Raw genomic sequence first — 22,626 nt, forward strand, 5'->3', positions numbered from 1 at the left:
ACAATACTAGGAAACAAACATTTTAATTGATGCATTTGTATAATTGGCATTTCGTGTTGCCATGGCAACCATTAATCGTCCAATTAAAAACCCAAGGTCATAATACAATAAAACTCTATTAATATCTTTGTTGGGTCATTATCAATATCTGTGCCAAATTTGAAGTGAAAAGAATTAAGAATTCCAAAGTTATAGGGGAAAATGTAAACTAATATTATGTAAACACACATTTGCTGTAAGTGGCCATTGAAATCAGGATTCCGTTTCCTATACATTGAAATTACAATTGCGTACAATGTTTTTCCATTATTTCATGAATCTGGAGTTCACTTTGCAAGTTTTTTCATTCTTTTAACCCTTGTACTTGTATGTTGATGGACAAACTCCTCTCCAAACTCCCCACTACCATATGTTTGGCCTTCTTCTTCAATAAAGCTTTCCTCCATTTTTCTTTTTGCCTTTGAAATATTTTCCCGTATCTTTTTTTCCTGAACGGAAGCTTTCCTAGCAGCATCGTACAAACGTTTTTTGTCTTTTTTTTCTGCTGCTGCCTGTGTGTGTTGCCCACCTGGAATGCCTAATCCTTCCATTAGCCTCAAAAGGCCCTCCTGGCCCTCATTATATTGAATGACGGCCAAGTTAGCAGCCGTTCGAACAACATTTGGACCCCGCCATCTTGATTTTGGAGCTCGATTCCAAATCAAACTGTTTATACTTTCATTTTGATTTTGGGAATAACCCGGTAAACACCTAGCTAAAAGATGTTCATTGCTCAATCTTTCAAAGATTGGGGTAAGCAGATCTAGGAAGATGGGGTATATATATTTTTTTTTTTTATATATGGGGTATATAAAAAAATTTTTTTTTTTGCCTTCAATGGTATAATGGCCCCTTAATGAGATGTTTTTCACTTGTTTTGTTTTATTCACTGCATTGTTTTATATGACGTTATCACTAAACTTCATACAACGATGGTTAAACCTCATTCTTCCTTTTAACTACAAACCAGGCAGAACGTTTTTTTTTTTTAATTAACTTGTATATCCAATGTCACCTCGAAATGAGGAGGTGTTAAAAAGGTTGTAGATGATGGATGGATGAGGGATCTACTTCGCGTTGGTACGGGAAAAAAATGTCAGTCCCATCTGCTACATCGAAAACGAAAGTTGGAATATCTTCTCTAAAAAGTCGTTTGGACCAGAGATTCTCAACCGTGGGCCGCGACCATCAGTGGGCCGGTAGGTGCAACCTCATGGTCCGTGGACATCACACTAACCTGAGAAGGCAGTTGATTAGTTTACCTCACGAGTGTTTGTAAAATTTAATTATATTAATGCTATTGTATTAATTTGTGATTGGAATGATAAAATGAAAATGTAGAGAGATCGAGTTTAAAGGTGATTTAGGAAATGACGTGAAGGTTTCCATCCGTAACATTCGCGGATTCAGTATTTGCAGTTTCGCCATTAATATTTGGTTATTTTTGGTTGATCGAAGGTGTTTCCGGAATGGAGAACGTCTTGGTAATTTCGTATTCGCACGAATAGGCAAGCTGCTGTATTTTTACTTTTACTGTATTTTATTTTGACAAACATGGACCGTTAACTGAAAAGAAAAACCGATGATGGTGGTGAAACTTCAGGATTTGCTAAAAGGTGCTGAAACGCATGGTCAGAAAATACGACCCCGAATATATTAAGTTTGCATTTACAGTGGAAGGGGATTCAGTCAGCGTGGGCAATCAAGTCACTGTTACCTTTCACCACCACATACCTGTGTGAGTCAGCGTTTTCACTTGTGATTGGCACAAAATCAAAGACCAGGAATAAACTGAAAGCAACTTTGAATGATACTCTGCGAGTCGGCCTCTCACCCATCCCACCTCGGCTTGATGATTGGTTCTCAGAAGCAAAGCAAGTATCCCACTGATGTAAGCAGCACTCTATATTGAAGGCTTGAATATCTTGACGAAGAAACCAAGCAAATGTATTTCAATTCTTATTATATTTTATTTAATCCTTTGCTGCAGACAGCTACATATAGCTAAGTTTCTGAGATGACAGGATTATGCGTGTTGAACATGAAAAGTTTAACTTCCAGCAAAGTGGAGACTCCTTGGTGCAGGTGTGTGAGACAATTGCAGTGAGGAAAATAAAAACAGGTTTTACATGTTCGTGTGTATAAAACAAGAGGATCAAGTCTGACCCTGAACTTGACATGATGCTGATGTCGTATGCATAAATTATACCAACATATCGCCTTCAAACTAGGATAGCATCCACGTGTTATTCAGGTCTTTGAAGATGGAGATTTTTGGTCACAAATACATGGAATTAGAGTGGCCGATGCAGCTTACCCCCTTATTTTGGGCTCACCAGGATAACGTACTGGGAAATAATTTATTTGTGACCATGCTTCACAGCTCAAAGGCGAGTGTGACTGTGTCTTACGTGTACTGCCAATCTAAATGTGCTTATCAAACTGAATACATTCACCGTTTTGCTAGATACATGATCAAATTGGACAAGATAATAACTAACAAAACATTCCAAACTGAGTAAAGGAAATAACATATGGAACGTTTCTGTGATTAGCATAAGCATTGTGTACTGCAGTATTTCATCATTTTCTCCCTTCATTGTATGTTTTATGTGTCTGTGCATGTTTTAATGTTCAATGTGTTAGCTCTTACATGAGCCTCGATTCTGTATACAAAAAAACAATACTTGGCAGGTCATTGTTGAAAGGAAGAACTTCTTGGAATGGCTCAAGGCCCAAGGCCTGAGAGCAGAAACAGCCCAAGCAGTGATCGATAAGCTTGGAATTGGGAATCTGAAGGTGTCGCGAGCTTGTACTGAGTCTGTCCGTTTGTCTGTGAGCAGGATATAAAAACATTGTGGATGGATTCTGACGAAACTTGGTGGACAGGTTGCGTGTGCTGACTAGGACGTATTGGTTAGATTTTGGTGAAGATTCGGATGCGGATCCTATATAATTAGCCCTTCCACTGTGCAACAGGTGACTGTGTGTGTGTGTGTGTGTGTGTGTGTGTGTGTGTGTGTGTGTGTGTGTGTGTGTGTGTGTGTGTGTGTGTGTGTGTGTGTGTGAGAGAGATCGGCTTTTGTTTCCATATGCGGGTGTCAGGAGGTGGAATGGAGGCCTCCCAGTCTCGAAGTATTCACCTCTATTTCAGTAATAGTGTGAGAAGCAACTTCACAAAAGTGGCTTATATTGTGATTTTATTCCTTAAAGCTATTTATTTGACAGAAGGGACCATTGGGGACTAGAAATGACCATTGTCATTATCTGAAGGTTTACACAAACGAGTTGTGATCATATTAATATGGCTCGTCAAGTCGTCATGCACGTGATTTGCGATATTTCTAAATTTGTGAAAATTTTACATACAGGCACTAATATTTAATCGAGATATATACAGATAATTCCAAATTGTAGATAATCACGCCCCCTGTGCATATAAATCCCATTTATCATGATTATCCTGTTTTCAACCCTTCAGGAAACCAAAACCAAGTTTCACGGACCAAGATGTGAAGTTTTCTTGGTGTCAAAGTTTTGTTTCGAGGGCTGTTTTGAGGATCATTACTGAGCCCACGGACAGCTTTCAACTGCAGTTTGTTTGTTGTAATATTCCAAGGGGTCGTTTTAAAGAACTCTGCATGGATCTTTTTAAAAATCATTTCCATTGCTCCAATAAATCACTAGTACAATGTCAGCGCTCTTTTTCTTTTCACTTCATGTTTGTGATCTTGGTATTTCTTCATTTTCTTGAGTCCTGTACTGTTGAGGCCAATTTGGCTGGGTCCTCACACCTCAATTACAGTGCCTTCTTTTCTTTTTTTGTACCCAAGTATGATATCCAGTCACTGCTTTATTTTCCATGCTCTATGGGATAATTAGGTAGTACCTGAGCCAGGGATTCCTTCATAGTTTTCAGTGATTGCTTTTGGATAATGTGTCCATGGGTTTTCTGCAACTGGACTATTGAGACTTTTGCAGATGGGTTAGTGCATTACTCCACATTCCTTGTTTATTTGGGTGTTGCCCAAACCACACTTTTGTCCGTCAGTTGTTTTGTCGTATAGTTGTGGTCTTTCCGCGAATGGTGCAATCTCTTCTCCACTATTTTTTGCCAGCTCTTGTTCCAGTGTTTGCCTCTCCTCTGTCCATCCCCTGTGAGTGCGTGGCTCCCATCCTCCTCTTTTCTCCTGCTTGTCCTCTGGCTTTTGCCGTTCTCTCTTTTATTTTATTTTTATTTTAGGACTTATGTGCTGTTGACACAGCTTTTTCGAATTATTTCAATGGCACCGTCTCTGCTCTGGTGGTCACTCTGGTCTTCTCCAGCTGGTCCATTAAATTAGCTCCTCCACTGGCCATCCCCACTTTTGATGTCTTGAATAGACGTTACAGTAGTAAATGGACTCATTCTCCTCAATGCTCCAAGGTTCCTTTTCTTGAGTTTAGTTTTTGAGATGGGTATCACCTCCACAGCCACTACGCTTGTGCAAATCTCTACGCAATTGTGAGTTGGTCTTTCTTCCCACGAGAGGAGGTGCAGGCTTCATTATTTGAAGTGAGCTCAGTGCCGCCACACAGTCCAACACCACACTGTGGTCTGTGTCCCATAATTTGTTTTATTTTCCTTCATTTCCAACACACATTTAGTTTGTCAAAGGCTTTTACCTTCCGCCACCCTCCTTTGTCCCATCACAAGTAGTTTCTCACCTCAGGAATCCCCGAGTTGGTGACTCGACATTACGTTTGTCAAAAGCATCTCTGCATAATGTTCATCCGAGACTGCATGCAGCACGCAATCAAACCCAAGGCCTTGTTCGGGTTCGCAGACCTCCAAGCGTGTTGTATTTGTCAGCGAAGTGTTTTCCTTGCCCTTCTCAGCATTTCCTTCCCAGCCAGGTCGTTCTCATATTCTACTGAGACAGGAACAGTCTCGGAGCGTCGACACTGGGAATGGGAGTGGGGCTATGTGGGCCTGTAATCCACACATGCCTCGTGTCGGGCTTCATCTCTGCTCCTTGATTATGCTCTCTCCCCCTCTCAAATTTCCACCCACTTCGTCCTGGAATCTCCCTTCGACGCTGAGGGATCCACACGGCTCTCCAGAGCCATGATCTGCCTCGGAGTATCCACTCGGGGTGGGAGGAGGGGAAGAGGGGTTGTGGGTCTGCAATTTACATGCACCTCATGTCGAGCCTCATCTCCACTCCTTAAATAACTCTCTCTGTCCCACTCACACCACCAGCCCTCTCTCCAGTGGAGCTCCTTTCTTTCCTTCCCTTCGTCACCAGGGTCCTGGTTTTGGGACTGACATTGGCGGGTGTAAGCCGTGAGTCCAAGTGAGATGGTTTGACAAGGAGATCATGTGCCAGCTTCTTTGATGCCATCTTGTGTGTGTATGTCATGGTGTATACACACAACAACAACATGCATTTTAAGGCCATTTTCCCTGCAAGATCGAGGGTTAGCCTTGCGATCCCCATGACAATCTTCTCTATTTTGCCCTATTTTCTGCATCTCCCCTTGTTAAACCCCTTGCCCGCATTTCTTCTTCCACCATCTTTAGCCAAGTCTTACTTGGTCTTCCTCGTCCTCTACTTCCTTCTACATTCATTTCCATCACTCTTCTCAACCAGTCACTTTCATCCTTCCTCAACACATGGCCAAACCATCTCAAACTGTTTCTCTTCACAGCATCCATCACAGGCTCTATTTCCATCATCTTTCACAATTCATTATTTGTCTTCCTCTCTCTCAATGATACTCCACACATCCACCAAACCATTCACATTTCCACCCTTTCCAGCCTTCGTTGCTGCTCTACGTTCATTACCCATGTCTCGCTCCCATAAATCATAACACTTCTCACACATGCAGCATACACCTTTCCCTTCAGCTTCAATGACACTCCCCTCCTCATCAGCACGCCACTCAGTTCCCGAAACTTCGTCCATGCACATCTCACTCGAGAAACCGTTGCCGAGTCTGATCCACCGTCTCCATTCACCATGTCTCAGAGGTAGCAAAATGTTTTCACACCTTCCAGCTTCATGCCGTCTCCAAGATCCAACTCAACATTTCCACCATCTGCAGCTCCCTCTGTGCACACCTTACATTTGAATGTAGTTGCCACACTGGTTAATGCCCCTCTCAGACCACTACATTTTTGATGAACCCACTCAGCGCACATTGTACATTGAATGGAGTTCACTCCGACACCCTTCCTGCACACATCACACGGCCAATTCCCAGTTCTTTCCACCTCACCACATGCTTTACCACGTGCCATCACCTTCGTCTTTCCGATATTCACCTTCAGACCTTTTGTCTCCATACATTCCTTCCACTTGTTCAGCTTCTCCTTCAGTCCATCCTTACTTTGTGCAATCAACACCAGATCATCAGCAGACAACAACTCCCACGGTAAACCCTCCTTTACGTTCTGAGCCAGCACCTCCATCACAGCGACAATACAAATAGAAGTGGACTTAGTGCCGACCCCTGATGCACTCCCACCTTCACCTCAAACTCACCACTGTTCCCGTCCTTCATCCTTACAGCTGTGCGTGCTCTTTTCTACATTGCCATCACTACTCTGATCAACCATTCCTCCACTCCTAACTTCCTCAATGCCCATGTCACTACTTCGCGTGGAACCCTATCAAATGCTTTCTCCAGATCAACAAACCCAAGAAACAACTTCTTCCTCTTCTCCATGTACTTCTCCTGCATCTACCTTACAATAAAAAGCACATCTGTCCTTCCTCTTCCTGGCATAAATCCAAACTGCATTTCGTCGATCTTCACTTTCTTCCTTATCCTCCTCTCCAACACCCTTTCCAATACCTTCATTCCATGCTCCAATAACTTTATCGCTCGATACGAGCCACAGTCCAGAGGGTCACCTTTCCCCTTGTATAGAGGGACGAGGGTACTCAGTTCCCAATCCCCTGGAATGCGGCCTTCTTTCACCACCAGATTACAGATCTCTGTCATTCTCTTCACACCCCAATTTCTCGCTGCCTTCAACATATCTCCCACAACTCCCGTCGGCCCTCCCGCTTTTCTACTCTTCACTGCTTATATCGCTTCCTCAACTTCCTTCTCAGTTATCTTCTCTGCCGGTCCTAAAACTGGGTTACTCTCTATGTTGCCATCCCATTCATTCTCTGCATTCAACAGCATTTTCATATATCTCTTCCATCTTCCTTTAATTCCATCTGGGTCCACAACGATTTGTCCCACTTCATCCAGATGGTATATCTGTGTCCTTATTCATTAAGGAGGTTTGTCTGTGTCTGTTCCCAAACTTTTTTTGTACCATTTGAGCTTTGTCATCAAGTTTTCAACATGACTTTATTTTGAGACTATGGAGAAGACAAATTAATAAGTTGGTGAAAAGGTCAAAGGTCAGTGTCGCATAAAATGTTCGATTTTCATCCAATTGACCTCAAATCTTAAGAATGTGCATGCTGGAGCACTGCCTTGGTTCACCAATCAAAAGCCAGAAGCCGATTGTTTTTTTGGGGGGGGATTTTTTCCAGAACAATATGTCAATGTTGCATAAAATCATCAATTTTCATCCGATTGACTTGAAATTTGAGCAGCGTTTGCATATTGGGTTGCTGAAGCCTATTGCTTTTGTGGTCAAAAGGCAGAGGTTGCCTAAAATTGCCAATTTTTTGGTGGATATTTTCGTCATGTTTCACATACTGAAGACTAATATGAAAAAGTGTGAATGCAAAGTACATGCTTTTCTTTCTTTTTTACCCTAGTTTTTTTTAAGTGAGTCTTCACTTTTGAAAGAAGCCCGGTGTTGGCTTAGTGGATAAATGGCTGGCTTAAGATCTTAGGGCCTTGAATTTGAGCCCCAGCCATGCTGTTAAATAACATCAGGTGGGCTTATTCAGCCTGTCATCTTTCCGAGATGCCTGTCAAAATGAGCGCCAGCTTATTGGAAATGGTGTGCTGCATCAGTGGCACATCCATGCTCTCAGCCAGGATCTGAGAATCTTTTCAGTGATTCAATTGAATGCGGATCTGAGAATTGCTTCAGTGATTGATCAACATTGACGGAACAAATGGCGCCAAAAATGATATATGGAGGTGTATTTTCAAAAAGTTGTGGATGGATTGTGATAAAACTTGGTGGATTATTTGGGTAGGTGCCATGAACAAGCCGATTAGATTTTATTTTGGCCTGATCTGAATCCGGACCTTATCAGTGGGATACAAAAATGTAAACTGTTCAGCCTGGTTCCCATTTGTTAATTGAATTCGTCATGAGTGTGTACTGGCCACCACACTTTCAGCACTTGTATGGACTGTATTATTGGGAGCACCAGCGGGACTCGGCGCCCTCCGCATGCCTCACCACACGTCGTTTCAGAGGGGTAGGCATCCTTGACCATTTTTGTGTCTTAATGGTGTTTTGGGTCTTCAGGGCCTTTTGTTTCCTCTGGGTCTTTAAGAGTCTTTGGGGTGTTTTGGTTAGTTGGGTTATTTAAGGGTCTTTTGGGTATAAAGGGTATACAGGGTATTTTGGGTATTCGGGGTGTTTTGGATCTTCGGGGTGTTTTGGGTCTTCGGGGTGTTTTGGGTCTTCGGGGTGTTTTGGGTCTTCGGGGTGTTTTGGGTCTTCGGGGTGTTTTGGGTCTTCAGGGTGTTTTGGGTCTTCAGGGTGTTTTGGGTCTTCGGGGTGTTTTGCGTCTTCTTGGTGTTTTAGGTATTTTGTGTCCTCATGGGCTTTTGGGTCTTAAGGGTCTTAATGGTCTTTTGGTTCTTCTTGGTGTTTTGGGTGTTTTGGGTGTATTGGGCCTTCGGGGTGTTTTGGGTGTTTTTGGCCTTCGGGGGTGTTTTGGGTGTATTGGGCCTTCGGGGTGTTTTGGGTGTTTTTGGCCTTGGGGTGTTTTGGGCCTTCGGGCTGTTTTGGGCCTTCGGGCTGTTTTGGGCCTTCTGGCTGTTTTGGGCCTTCTGGCTGTTTTGGGCCTTCGTGCTGTTTTGGGCCTTCGTGCTGTTTTGGGCCTTCGTGCTGTTTTGGGCCTTCGTGCTGTTTTGGGCCTTCGTGCTGTTTTGGGCCTTCATGCTGTTTTGGGCCTTCGGGCTGTTTTGGGCCTTTGGGCTGTTTTGGGTCTTTTTGTGCCTCAGGGCCTTGAAGGGTATTTTGGGTCTTTTTGAGTCTCAGGGCCTTGAAGGGTATTTTGGGTCTTTTTGAGCCTCAGGGCCTTGAAGGGTATTTTGGGTCTTTTTGAGCCTCAGGGCCTTTAAGGGTATTTTGGGTCTTTTTGAGCCTCAGGGCCATGAAGGATATTTGGGTCTTGAAGTGTATTTTGGGTCTTTTTGGGGTCTTTGGTCCAAAACACCCAGGGTCTTGGTGTATTTTGGGTCTTTTTGAGCCTCAGGGCCTTGAAGGGTGTTTTGTGTCTTCAGGGTGTTTTGTGTCTTCAGGGTGTTTTGGGTCTTCAGGGTGTTTTGGGTCTTCAGGGTGTTTTGGGTCTTCAGGGTGTTTTGGGTCTTCAGGGTGTTTTGTGTCTTCAGGGTGTTTTGTGTCTTCAGGGTGTTTTGTGTCTTCAGGGTGTTTTGGGTCTTCAGGGTGTTTTGGGTCTTCAGGGTATTTTGGGTCTTCAAGGTATTTTGGGTCTTCAAGGTGTTTTGGGTCTTCAGGGTGTTTTGGGTCTTCAGGGTGTTTTGGGTCTTCAGGGTGTTTTGGGTCTTCAGGGGCTTTTGGGTCTTCTTGGTGTTTTGGGTCTTCAGGGGCTTTTTGGTCATCAGGGGCTTTTGGGTCATCAGGGGCTTTTGGGTCATCAGGGGCTTTTGGGTCTTCAGGGGCTTTTGGGTCTTCAGGGGCTTTTGGGTCTTCAGGGGCTTTTTGGTCATCAGGGGCTTTTGGGTCATCAGGGCCTTAAAGGGTATTTTGGGTCTTTTTGAGCCTCAGGGCCTTGATGGGTGTTTTGGGTCTTTTTGAGCCTCAGGGCCTTGAAGGGTATTTTGGGGCTTTTTGAGCCTCAGGGCCTTGACGGGTATTTGGGGTCTTTTTGAGCCTCAGGGCCTTGAAGGGTATTTTGGGTCTTTTTGAGCCTCGGGGCCTTGAAGGGTATTTTGGGTCTTTTTGAGCCTCAGGGTCTTGAAGGGTATTTTGGGTCTTTTTGAGCCTCAGGGCCTTGAAGGTATTTTGGGTCTTTTTGAGCATCAGGGCCTTGAAGGGTATTTTGGGTCTTTTTGAGCCTCAGGGCCTTGAAGGTATTTTGGGTCTTTTTGAGCCTCAGTGCCTTGAAGGGTATTTTGGGTCTTTGGGGTGTTCAGGGTATTTTGGGTCTTCGTGGTCTTAACGGTCTTGAGGGAATTAAAGGGTCTGTGTAGTCACAGCAGTCTTAACGCAATTAAGAGGGTGGTAATTTTATTGGAAGAAGAAAAAGACGATTTCGTCACATGTAAACATAACGACATACATAACGACATACATAACCATGTGAGTTTGCTCTCTTATAATAAGATGTAACAAGCATTCGGAGTATTACGCTGCAATACCTGTCCCCTACCGGCAGTCAGTCGTGCGGAAAACTGTTGGGGAAATTACCAAAGTTCAAAGTGCCATAACTTTGTCAAAAATGATCGAAACGTCGTGATGTTCCAACTTGATCTGTAACTTATCACGAGGAAACCATGTACCAAGTTTGAAATCATTAGCATTAAGAGTTTAGAAAAGAAAAGTCCTGAAAACTGTTCTTTGCGTGACAGACTGAAACACTGACACACTGACACTGACTGACACACTGACTGACACACTGACTGACACACTGACTGACACACTGACTGACACACTGACTGACACACTGACTGACACACTGACTGACACACTGACTGACACACTGACTGACACACTGACTGACACACTGACTGACACACTGACTGACACACTGACTGACACACTGACTGACACACTGACTGACACACTGACTGACACACTGACTGACACACTGACAGACAGAGGGACGGAGTGCAAACCTATAGTCCCCTCCGGTGTACACCGGTAGGGGATTAATAAGATGTTGGAGATCTAGCTCTACTGCAGTTTGAAATCGTCAAAATCTGTGGCCTTTGTTTTGCAGATGATCCAGTCGTCTTTCTTTTGTCCTTTTGATGCAGTCAACATCCTTTTGGGGTAGGTCCATTAAGGTGATGAATGAGGAGTCACGGCCCCTGTGATTATGGGACTGCAGGGTCAATACTAAGATCCAGACTTTCAATGGCATCCTGGATGCTGCAATCCAGTCTGTAGCTCTTTGTGGCGAGGGTGTTGAGATCACATCGAGATTCACTTACCTTGGCAGTGATAATAATGTTTCCACATGTCATTGAGATGTTTGAGCCCGAGGGCCGACCACATGCCTTGTGGTTGCAGTAGGTTGATCGGTATCTCAAGGAGATGGGAAGGGGCTGGGCATCGTGCTGTCTGGGGTATGGTGGCATGGAGGCCCGTGGAGTACCTGCAGAAAGGGGGCGTGGGGATGAGCCACCATACCTGACCGAAACTGCCTTGCGGTGTTTGTGGTACTTTCAGACGGTATAAAAGTTCTGGGGAAAAAAAAATCTCAGTTTAACTGTGGTGTCAGCAAGGGTTGCTGCAAATTGGAACAGGCAGTCCATAATGGCATTTATTGTGTCTTCGACGCAAAAGACTTTTGGATTCCCAAGTTGTGCTTGGAGGTAGGTGTTTAATTACTCCGCGAACCTAAAGTGATAAGTGTGGTTAAGCATTTGGTTTATGTCTGTTTGTCTACAAACGTGGACAAGTTATTTAAATTCAATGTTATATTTTGAACACAAATCTGTAAACAAACCTGTCGTTTAACAGTATTTTGGCTGTAAATCTTTACCGACAGCACATGCACGGAGAAGACTGAGATAATGTTGTGATTGTTGTGAAACCTCCTCCCGGGATGAGAACATCTATGAACATGTCGAGCTCTCCAGAATCAGTTATGCTGTTAGTTTACGCGCACAGATAAACTTCTTTCTACCCGTTGTCCAGGGGGAAACGGGTCAAATGCGTTGGGTGGGTTTAGTTATGTTTTCCCCTTATCTCCAATTATATTACCTGATCTGGTTTTCGTTTCTCTCCAATTCTATTACATGATGATCTCACATCTTTCAAGCACAATCACATTGCAGATAAAAACACTGTGCTCACTCAAAAGCGCTATGTGGGAATGATCGTTGTCTGTATGGGAAAAATCATGACAAAGGAGCAGCCGGCCCTGGGGATGATCTGGATATTCAGAATGATTGTTGTTGCGGGAGAGTCAGCTGGTATGTTCTGCACTGAGTCAAAGGGCACACCACGACCTCTCCTTCCAGGAACTCCTCTTCCCATGCACATTACTCCCTCATATATCCGCCCAACCCAATTGGCTTAAAAGCCGGAATGCCAGAGTTGCTGCTGTTTGAATGTTCTAGGGACCCGAGGAGAAGCTGTCTTCCTGTTTGTACCATCGAAGGATTGCTTGCCAAGACCAATTGCGCTGAAGCTGGAACAAGCTGCTCCATAGCTGAGCCAGACAGTGCTGGGCAGACTGCGCTGTGAGGAGTCGAGCACCAGGCCAAGGGACGAGAGCAAGAGAGCCACAAGGTTCTTCGCGTGTGAAGATATCTCCACTGCTGATATACATGATCCTTCTCTTGCTTTCCTCAAAAGAACTGCTAATTCATCTCCTGCAGACGCACAAGGAGTATCATGATTGAAAGAGCAATCAACGATTGGCCTCTTGATCCTTCTGTTCGAGGTTTACATTCGCATGTCACACTCTTCCTCGAAAGGCTAAAGCTTACACTGCACACACTGTTGTTATTCATGGTCACGACATTCTGCTCACATTACCGCTCCCTTTTTACTTGTTTGGTTTCCCATTATGGGGTTGTCACACGTCCGTAGATGTGTCCCGAGGGTGAGTTAGAGGTTTACCATATACGGTGCCCTCCCTCTTTATCCTCTTTACTTCCTCTCTACATTTTCTCTTTCATGATTCTGTTGGAGCCATATCTTGTGCATAAATAAATAAGTAAGAATGCCTCAGGGGGAAATAAGTGCTATGGGTAAGATCTGCTCTTTTGTGCCTTTCTTGATGTTTGGTTATTGTTTGATGTGCTTGTAAATATGTGCCCCATTATTATTGAATCTTGTGTGCTTGTAAATACCTGCCTTTTCTTTGGTATGTGGTTTTCCATCCTGCCCGTTTTTGTCGCATTTCCTTCAATGGCTCGATTTAGTGTGTACAAATAGATAGACAGGATGTTTTGCCTCACCGATGGCTCATGCCACTGGCCATCATGCACTCACGTTCTGCTCAACCGTATGTAATAAATAGAGATATGGGTTCTCTCTAACATAGTTCATTCTCACAGCACAGTACCTCGTAGTGTTGGTGCATTTAACTTTGCCATGTCACATGACCTTACTCAGTTCATCTCAGCTTCGACTTGCGTTCCTGAACGAGCAATACCTCTGTCTTTACAGACGTATTTTTTTTTACCTCTGCCACCGAAGGTTAATGGAGGTTATGTTTTCACCCCTGTCTGTCTGGCTGTTTGTTACTCGGCAAAAATTCTTTTTTTTTTGACAAGTATGTTGATAACTCCGGTTTGTGTCGGCTCACTTATACTTGCCTTCAGGTCACAATTTTAAACCGATCTTCACAAAACTTCCCCAAATGCTAGAGTTGGTGGGCTGACAGGATTCTATTTATTTTTGAGGTTAAATGTCAACATAAGCGAAAGGTCAACCACTTTTTTCAAATTTCTAAAATCCTTTTTCATCCGATTGACTTGAAAACTTGAATAGGATTTACATATCAGCTGACTGAATTCAACCACCAACTATTTTTTTTTGGGGGGGGGGGGGAGGGGGAGCTAGGCCGGAGAGGAGTCAGTGGAAGACAAAGACAACCAACGTGCTGGTGATGAGAGAGTGAAAAGCCCTCAAAATCGGCTTCATCGCGGGAGATACCAATGATTCTAAAAGCTTTGGTTTCTACAGCGTGAAGCTGAGCTAGGTGTGAGGCAGGAGCAGCAGCCCAGAGGGGAGGCCAGGACTCAATCAATCTGTGGATGAAAGCCTTGTTTGTGGGGGGAAGCTCAGTATTGCCAAGAAAGGACTTTGCACGACAGAGGATGCCCAGTTGGCCACTGCCATTGGAGGCCAGCTTGGAAATGTGGTTTTCCCAAGAAACATCATGGCAGATAGTGAGACCCAAAAGCTTGAGGGGCAGAGGGTTTTCTACACCGTCTTTACGAGGAGAAATAGTGAGGGTGTGAGAATTGTCAGGATAGAATGACAACTTCCACTTGTTTGACCAGTCTGATTTTATCCAGGTCGGCAGAGAGGTGAGAGAGAGGCTGCTGCCTTCCGATCTCAGGGTTGAGATATGGAATGGCAGAGGGAGGAGTCATCAGCAAAAAGACAGAGGATTTTCGAGAGTCGGTAAGATCATGAATGAAGATCAGAAAAAGCACAGGGCCCCAAAACACTGCCTCAAGGAAATCCAACCTGAACAGGAAGGGGAGATGAGAGAATTACATTCAGGATCACACATCGACTACGACCAAAGAGGAAGTGCGCAAGCCATGTGTGGAGGTTATCATGGATACTATTTTAGGAGGTTTTGTTGAGCAAGGCAGGGTGCCCAACTGTTTCGAAAGCACAACATATGTCAAGGGGAGACTGCTCTGATTTCCTGTTTAGCATTGAGGACCTCCATCCATTGTTGAGACAGCAGAAGCAGCATGTCCAGATATGAGTGGCCTATCCTGAATGCAAAATAATGATCAGAGATCAAGCTTTTGGAGAAGAGGAAGGATTTCATGTCAGAAGCGATGATTGATTCCATCAACCTTGCTGATAAATTGGGAGCAGGCTGATTGGTCTGTAGTTGCAGGGATCTGTTTTTGCACATTTTTGGTGTGAAGCGGTAATGTTCGCTGATTTCCAAGCAGATGGCAGATGACCTTGAGCAGAAGAGAACAGAGAGAGGAGAGGGTGAGATTGCATGGCGGAGCAGGATTTTGGGACCCGTGGGCTGATGCTGCCATGTGCAGTTGCGTAATCAGAGTTGAGGTTTGACAGAAACTTGTCCACCTTGTCAGGAGAGAAGGACACAGTGTCCAGGAGCAGCTGGGTACGACTGGTTAAGGTGGGTACAGCGAGTGATGTGTTTGGGACACAATATTTTGAGGCAAACAGAGTTGAGGCATTCAGCTTTTTCTCGTGCATTGTCAGGTGTGTGGCCGTTTGAGGTAAGGGAGGGGATGGAAGGGGAACAAACACCAGAAACAGATTTGACCAGACACCACCAGGATTTGGAGGAGGGAGAAACTCGGGATACAGGTTTGAGAGGTCAGTCTTGAAGGTGGAGAGATATTATTTCCTGGCGTTCCTGTGTGTGGACACACACCTGTTCTGAGCTTTGTTAAAGGAAATTTTGAGAGAATTTTAATGCCAGTAAATTCCAGAATTTTTTTGGATGAATTTTGCAATCTTTATTTTATTTAAATTTAATTAAATACTTGAACATTGTTGAACACAAATCGCCTTCTTGTTATTTACACTCACCTCCAATTTAGTAGCACATGGACATGTTAAATTGGGTGATGTATGAGGGTGATGTAGAAGACCGCTGCAATCACGCTTAACATCCGGCATTTTTCTTTACAACGATCTTCAACTTCATTATTATATTTAAACTAGGGCATGCCCGTACGTGGGTGCAATGCCCGTACGTGGGTACGTGGGTACGTGGGTGCGAGTACGGTGACAACCCCCCCCCCCTCTATTTACATGAAATGGTTTGGTCCATGAAATGGTTTGGTCCATTCGCAACGCCAAAGCGAACGGCGAACGGCTTGCGAGTACAGTGACAATCCCCCCCTCTATTTACATGAAATGGTTTGGTCCATTCGCAACGACCACAGAACCCCCCCCCCCCCCCTCTATTTACATGAAATGGTTTGGTCCATTCGCAACGCCAAAGCGAACGGCGAACGGCTAAATCGCCATAGCTCGGTAACTACTTGTCCGATTAATTTCAAACCTTGAAAAGGCACATCCTCGGGTCCCCAGCAATATACCTGGCAAGTTTAAAGTATATCGGACCCGTGGTTGTCGAGAAACAGCGGTCACAGACAAACATACACACATACACACATACACACATACACACAGAGATTAGTGGAATTATAGATAGATTGGAGTATACATTCCATGTAGTAACATGATCTATGAACTCTCAAGATGGTTCTCAATCTCATTCACCTGCAAAAGACTGATGCTGATTTGTACACAGGTGATGTCCATCCTCTAAATGTGGAAGGCAGACAACACAACAACGATTCATCTGTCACAGAAGATTCAAAATGTGCTTCTGCAAAGGAAGGTTCAGATGATATTCACATAACCAACGGAAGTGCTTCCTAATTTGCAACTGGTGAGTGGAAATGTAAAAAATTAACGTAAAATCTTTTGTGTTGAGGAAATATTAAATTTTTGGAAATGTGGTAATATTATGCATTTAAATTTTGACAAAAAAAAATTGTTGTGTTCTTTCTTCTCTGCAGAACAATCAAGAAGAAATATGGGAAAAATAAGGTCCAGTCGCAGCTTGACAGCAAGGAAGAAGCCTTTTTGAAGAAACAATCAACTCGCTTTCTATAAAATATAAGTGCATGTCTGGGCATTGCAACACCAAGATTAATATTTAACTAAACAAACACAAAAAGGTTCTAGAAAGTGGAATACATTACAAGTGTATTGTGTGCAGAATGGATTTTGCTTCAACGAGTAACATCGAAATGCACATGAGAATCCACACCGGTAAACATCCCCACAAGTGCTTTGCCTGTGATGAAGGTTTCTTGACAAAAATCAATTTGAATAGACATATGAAGATCCATACACGAGAGCGAGCTTACAAATGCTCGATATGTGATAAAGGTTTCTCTCAAAAAGCCGATTTGAAATTGCATATGAGGATCCATGCAGGAGAGCGTCCGCACAAATGCTCGATATGTGATAAAGGTTTCTCTCATAGCAGCAGTTTGAAATTACACATGAGGATCCATACAGGAGAGCGACCGCACAAATGCTCGACATGTGATAAAGGTTTCTCTCAAAAAGGCGGTTTTAAATTACACATGAGGATCCATACAGGAGAGCGACCTTACAAATGCTCGATATGTGATAAAGGTTTCTCTCGAAGCAACAGTTTGAAATTACATATGAGGATCCATACAGGAGAGCGACCGCACAAATGCTCGATATGTGATATAGGTTTCTCTCATAGCAACAGTTTGAAATTACATATGAGAATCCATACAGGAGAGCGACCACACAAATGCTCGATATGTGATGAAAGTTTCTCTCAAAAAGGCGATTTGAATAAACATATGAGGATCCATACAGGAGAGCGACCTTACAAATGCTCGATATGTGATAAAGGTTTCTCTCATAGCAGCAGTTTGAAATCGCATATGAGGATCCATACAGGAGAGCGACCTTACAAATGCTCGATATGTGATAAAGGTTTCTCTCGTAGCAGCAGTTTGAAATCGCATATGAGGATCCATACAGGAGAACAACCTCACAAATGCTCGATATGTGATAAACGTTTCTCTCAAAAAGGCTATTTGAGATCACATATGAGGGTCCATAAAGGAGAACGACCTTTCAAATGCTCGATATGTGATAACGGTTTCTCTCAAAAAGGCCATTTGAGATCACATATGAGGATCCACACAGGAGAGCTTCCTTTCAAATGCTCGATATGTGACAAAGGTTTCTCTCGTAGCAGCAGTTTGAAATCGCATATGAGGATCCATACAGGAGAACAACCTCACAAATGCTCGATATGTGATAAAGGTTTATCTCGAAAAGGCGATTTGAAATTGCATATGAGGATTCATACAGGAGAGCGACCTTACATATGCTCGTTATGTGATAAAGGTTTTTCTCATGGCAAGAGTTTGAAATTACATATGAGGATCCATACAGGTGAGAAACCTTACATATGCTCAATATGTGATAAAGGTTTCTTTCTTAGCAAGAGTTTGAAATTACATACGAGGATCCATACAGAAGAGAAATCTTACATATGCTCGATATGTGATAAAGGTTTCTCTCATAAAGTCAGTTTGAAAACGCATATGAGGATCCATACAGGAGAGCTAAAATCTGAAATACCAGGATATGAAAAATGAGGTTAAGAGGATTTCGAAATTGAAGAAACCTGAAATTATACCAGTGATAGTCAGAGCAACATGGAATCTGCATGAACAAGAAAACCCTTCCCAAGTACTTTAAAAAAACATTCCAGGGAATATCATGACAAATAAATTACAGTGGAGGCTGTCAGAGGTTCAGTGTTTTTTTGTTGTTTTTTTTGTATACAAGATCGAGGCTCGTTAGAGCTAACATTAATCACACAAAAAGTCAAACCGACACATAAAACACAAAATAAGGGGAGTGGAAGACACGATGGGGAGAGAGGGGGGAGGACACAAACACAACATTTGAGAACAGAGACATCGAGAGAAATGTGGGAGGGAGAGGGCTTGGGGGGAGGTGGGAGAGGTATAAAACATATGGACACTGCAAGCAATTCCAGGAAAGAAGTTGGAATTTCAAAAAAGTGTATCTGGGGTGAATTAGCGGGGGTAGAAAAGATCAAGGTTTTGGATAGGGGAAGGTAAGAGATGGTGGTGAACAGCTGTTTTAAAGACCTAGGAGTGGTATTGAAGAGAGTGGGGGAGTTTGTTCCAGAGGCAGGAGGAAAGAGGAATGAAAGAGTGAAGGTGAATATAGAGTCTTGATTTTGGCAGTTTACTCATAAGAGGGTTGCTGGCAGATCTTGTGTGACCTATTGGAATGTTTGGGGGACAGAGCACTGAGAGAGCTGGGGGAGCAAGTTCGGAGAGGAGTCGGTGGAAGACATTCTAATACGATGATTCTAAAACGAGCCCTTGATGATTCTAAAAGGAGCCCTTGATGATTTTAAAACGAGCCCTTGGAACAAAGCCATGAGAATGAGGTTTCGCAAACTGGTTCATGAATCATGAATAATGAATGATACTTTACTGTAAAAGGAGGTGGAAATTTTGAGTTCTGGAAAAAACTTTTTTTTTGTTTGTTTATTTTTTGTTCTCTTTTTTGATTGTGACTCGTGTTTAGGAATTTTGTTTTCTATCTGATTGATTTGTTTTTCTTGTCCCTTTTATGTTATGCTCAGATGGCATCTTTCCATGGCAGTTTGAACATCAATTTTTACTCAATCTTTGTAGTTGTCCATGTTTCATTCCCATGTGTGATATGGGGACAACACCCTTGTTGTAAAATTGTTGATCAGAAGAAGACTCCTTTCGATGTTTTTCATGAAACTTGAATTTGTGAAGGGTTTGGCAATAAAGAGAGGTCTACAAGGCACAAATGCACTGTCTGTGTTGTTATCCTGTGCTGGCGAAGCAAAAAGCAGGGTCAAGCATTCAGTTATGTATGTGTGTGTGTGCGCTGTGTCTGCATTTTAAAAATTTATTTTCTCAACAACTGTTTGTCCGATTGACATTAAATTTTCACCACAGGAGTGCCTCCTCCTGTAAAATATTGCAATGATTATTATGACGTCATCGGTTACGTGGTGCGGACGCCATCTCGCAATAACGTTACACCTCTATATTTACGAAACCGCTCCATTGAAAAAATTGAAACATGGCTCTTTGTCAAGTACTCCCTTTGGGGAAAAATATGTGTTAATGATGATGTCATCTGTGCCTTTGTTATGATGTCATAATTCGACAAGTACAACACGTATCCGATCATTGTGAATTTTTTTTCTCAGCAACTGTTGGTCTGATGGGCACGAAATTTTCACCATAGGAGCGCCTCATGTAAAATATTTTAATGATATTCATTATGTCATGGGCCATGTGGTACAGGCGCCATCTTGGAAAAACCGAAAAATGTTGCGCCTCTATATCTCCAAAACCGCTGCATGGAAAAAATTGAAACATGGCTCATTGTAAGGAACTCCAATGGGGAATAGGTGTTAACGATGACGTCATTGGTGCCATAATTATGACGTCATAATTCGACAGGGACAACACAGTCTGATCAGTTTGAAATGTATTGAGCGTGATCGATGCAACAATTGCAGTGCATTCAGAAAGTATTCAGACCCCTTAACTTTTTTCACATTTTGTTATGTTGCAGCCTTATGCTGAAATCGTTTAAATTCATTTTTTCCTTCATCAATCTTCACTCAATACCCCCATAATGACATAGAGAAAACAGGATTTTAGAAAGTTTTGCAAATTTATTAAAAAGAAAAAACTGAAATATCACATTGACATAAGTATTCAATCCCTTAACTCAGTACTTAGTTGAAGCACCTTTGGCAGTGATTACAGCCTCGAGTCTTCTTGAGTATGACGTGACAAGCTTTGCACACCTGGATTTTGGGATTTTCTGCCATTCTCTGCAGATCCTCTCAAGCTCTGTCAGGTTGGATGGGGACCGTTGGTGGAAGGCCATTTTCAGATCTCCCCAGAGATGTTTGATTGGGTTCAAGTCAGGTCTCTGGCAGGGCCACTCGAGGAACTTCACAGAGTTGTCCCTAAGCCACTCCTGCATTGTATTGGCTGTGTGTTTAGGGTCATTGTCCTGTTGGAAGGTGAACCGTTGGCCAAGTCTGATGTACTGAGCGCTCTGTTTCAGGTTTTCATGAAGGATATCTCTGTACTTTGCTCCGTTCATTGTTCCCACAACCCTGACCAGTCCCCCACTCCCTGCTGCTGAAAAACATCCCCCCCACAGCATGATGCTGCCACTACTATGCTTCACCGTTGGGATGGTATTGGTCAGGTGATGAGCGATGCCTGGTTTTCTCCAGACATGACGCTTAGAATTGAGGCCAAACAGTTCAATCTTGGTTTCATCAGACCACAGAATCTTGTTTCTCACGGTTTGAGAGTCCTTGAGGTGCTTTTTTTACAAAACTCCAAGTGGTCTTTCATGTGTCTTTCACTGAGGAGAGACTTCCCTCTGGCCACTCTGCCATAAAGCCCAGATCGGTGAAGTGTTGCAGTGATGGTTGTCCTTCTGGAAGTTTCTCCCATCTCCACACAGGATCTCTGGAGCTCAGCCAGAGTGACCATCGGGTTCTTGATCTCCTATATTACCAAGGTCCTTCTCCCCCGATTACTTCGTTTGGCCAGGCGGCCAGCTCTAGGAAGAGTTCTGGTTGTTCCAAACTTCTTCCATTTAAGAATTATGGAGGCCACTGTGCTCTTGGGAACCCTTAATGCAGCAGATATTTTTTTTGTCGGCTTCCCCAGATCTGTGCCTCAACGCAATCCTGTCTCTGATCTCTGCAGGCAGTTCCTTCGACCTCATGGCTTGGTTTTTGCTCTGATATGCATTGTCAGCTGTAAGACCTTGTATACACTACCGGTCAAACGTTTTAGAACACCTCAATTTTTCCAGTTTTGAAACATTTACGCAATTTTATGTCTCGATGTACTCTGAAATTAAGCATAGAACAAAAAATAATTGGAGATAAATAAGAAATCATAGAATCATTTTATCTAACAAAATTTAATTTACATTTTTGACTCTGCAAAGTAGCCACCTTTTGCAGACATAACCGCCGAACAGACTGGTGGCATTCTTTCTGCAATGGAAATCGAATATTGTTCGGGAAGTTCTTCCCAACACTGTGCAGAAGTTCCCACAAATGTGTTGCACTTGTAGGTTGCTTTGCTTTCACCCTTCTGTCCAGCTCATCCCAAACCAGATCGATGGGGTTTAAGTCTGGAGACTGTGCTGGCCATTCCATGATTTGAAGCCTACCATCTTGTTTTCCTCGAAGGTAGTTTTGACATAGCCTGGAGGTGTGTTTAGGGTCATTATCTTGCTGTAGGATGAACCCCTGACCAACTAGGCATATACCAGAGGGTATTGCATGGCGCTGAAAAATGCTGTGGTCACCCTTTTGGTTCAGGGTGCCAGTCACTCTGTGCATCGCCGACTCTGGATCCAGCAAAAGAGCCCCAGACCATCACGCTTCCTCCTCCATGTTTGACAGTTGGTGTCACACACTGAGGAACCAACCTTTCACCTACTCGACGGTGTACAAAAACCCTGCGTGATGAACCAAAGATTTCAAATTTTGATTCATCGGTCCATAAGACCTTCTTCCAGTCTTCAGTAGTCCACTGGTGGTGTTTCATGGCCCAGGCAAGCCTCTTTTTCTTATTTCGCCATCTTAGCAATGGCTTTCTTACTGCCACTCGACCTGTCAAACCTGCAGCTCAAAGTCTTCTCTTCACAGTTGAAACTGGGACTTGCTTACTTTTTTTTTTTTTTTTTGTATACTGAATCGGGGCTCGTGAAAGAACGAACATTTATTTCACAAACAAACAAACAAAACAAACCAGACAAACAAAATATACAAAAAGAGGGAGCGGAAGACAAGATGGGGAGAGAAGGGGAGGCACACAACCACAACATTTGAGAGCAGGGAGAAGTGTGGGAGGGAGAGGGCTTGGGGGCAG

At 43.3% G+C, this 22,626-nt stretch overlaps 1 protein-coding gene across 1 annotated transcript in view; it reads left to right on the plus strand.

The window, feature by feature from the left end:
- LOC137420277 (uncharacterized) overlaps nucleotides 1–21,881 on the plus strand; it is a 188,188-nt gene extending 166,307 nt beyond the window's left edge. Inside the window, exons 4-5 of the mRNA XM_078766101.1 lie at nucleotides 17,132–18,207; nucleotides 21,852–21,881. Coding sequence (XP_078622227.1) covers nucleotides 17,132–18,207; nucleotides 21,852–21,881 — 1,106 coding nt within the window. The remainder of the gene's footprint in view (nucleotides 1–17,131; nucleotides 18,208–21,851) is intronic.
- Nucleotides 21,882–22,626: the final 745 nt, after the last annotated feature.

This window comes from Myxine glutinosa, chromosome 1 (assembly GCF_964187855.1).
Source record: "Myxine glutinosa chromosome 1, kmMyxGlut1.1, whole genome shotgun sequence".
Lineage (NCBI taxonomy): Eukaryota > Metazoa > Chordata > Myxini > Myxiniformes > Myxinidae > Myxine > Myxine glutinosa.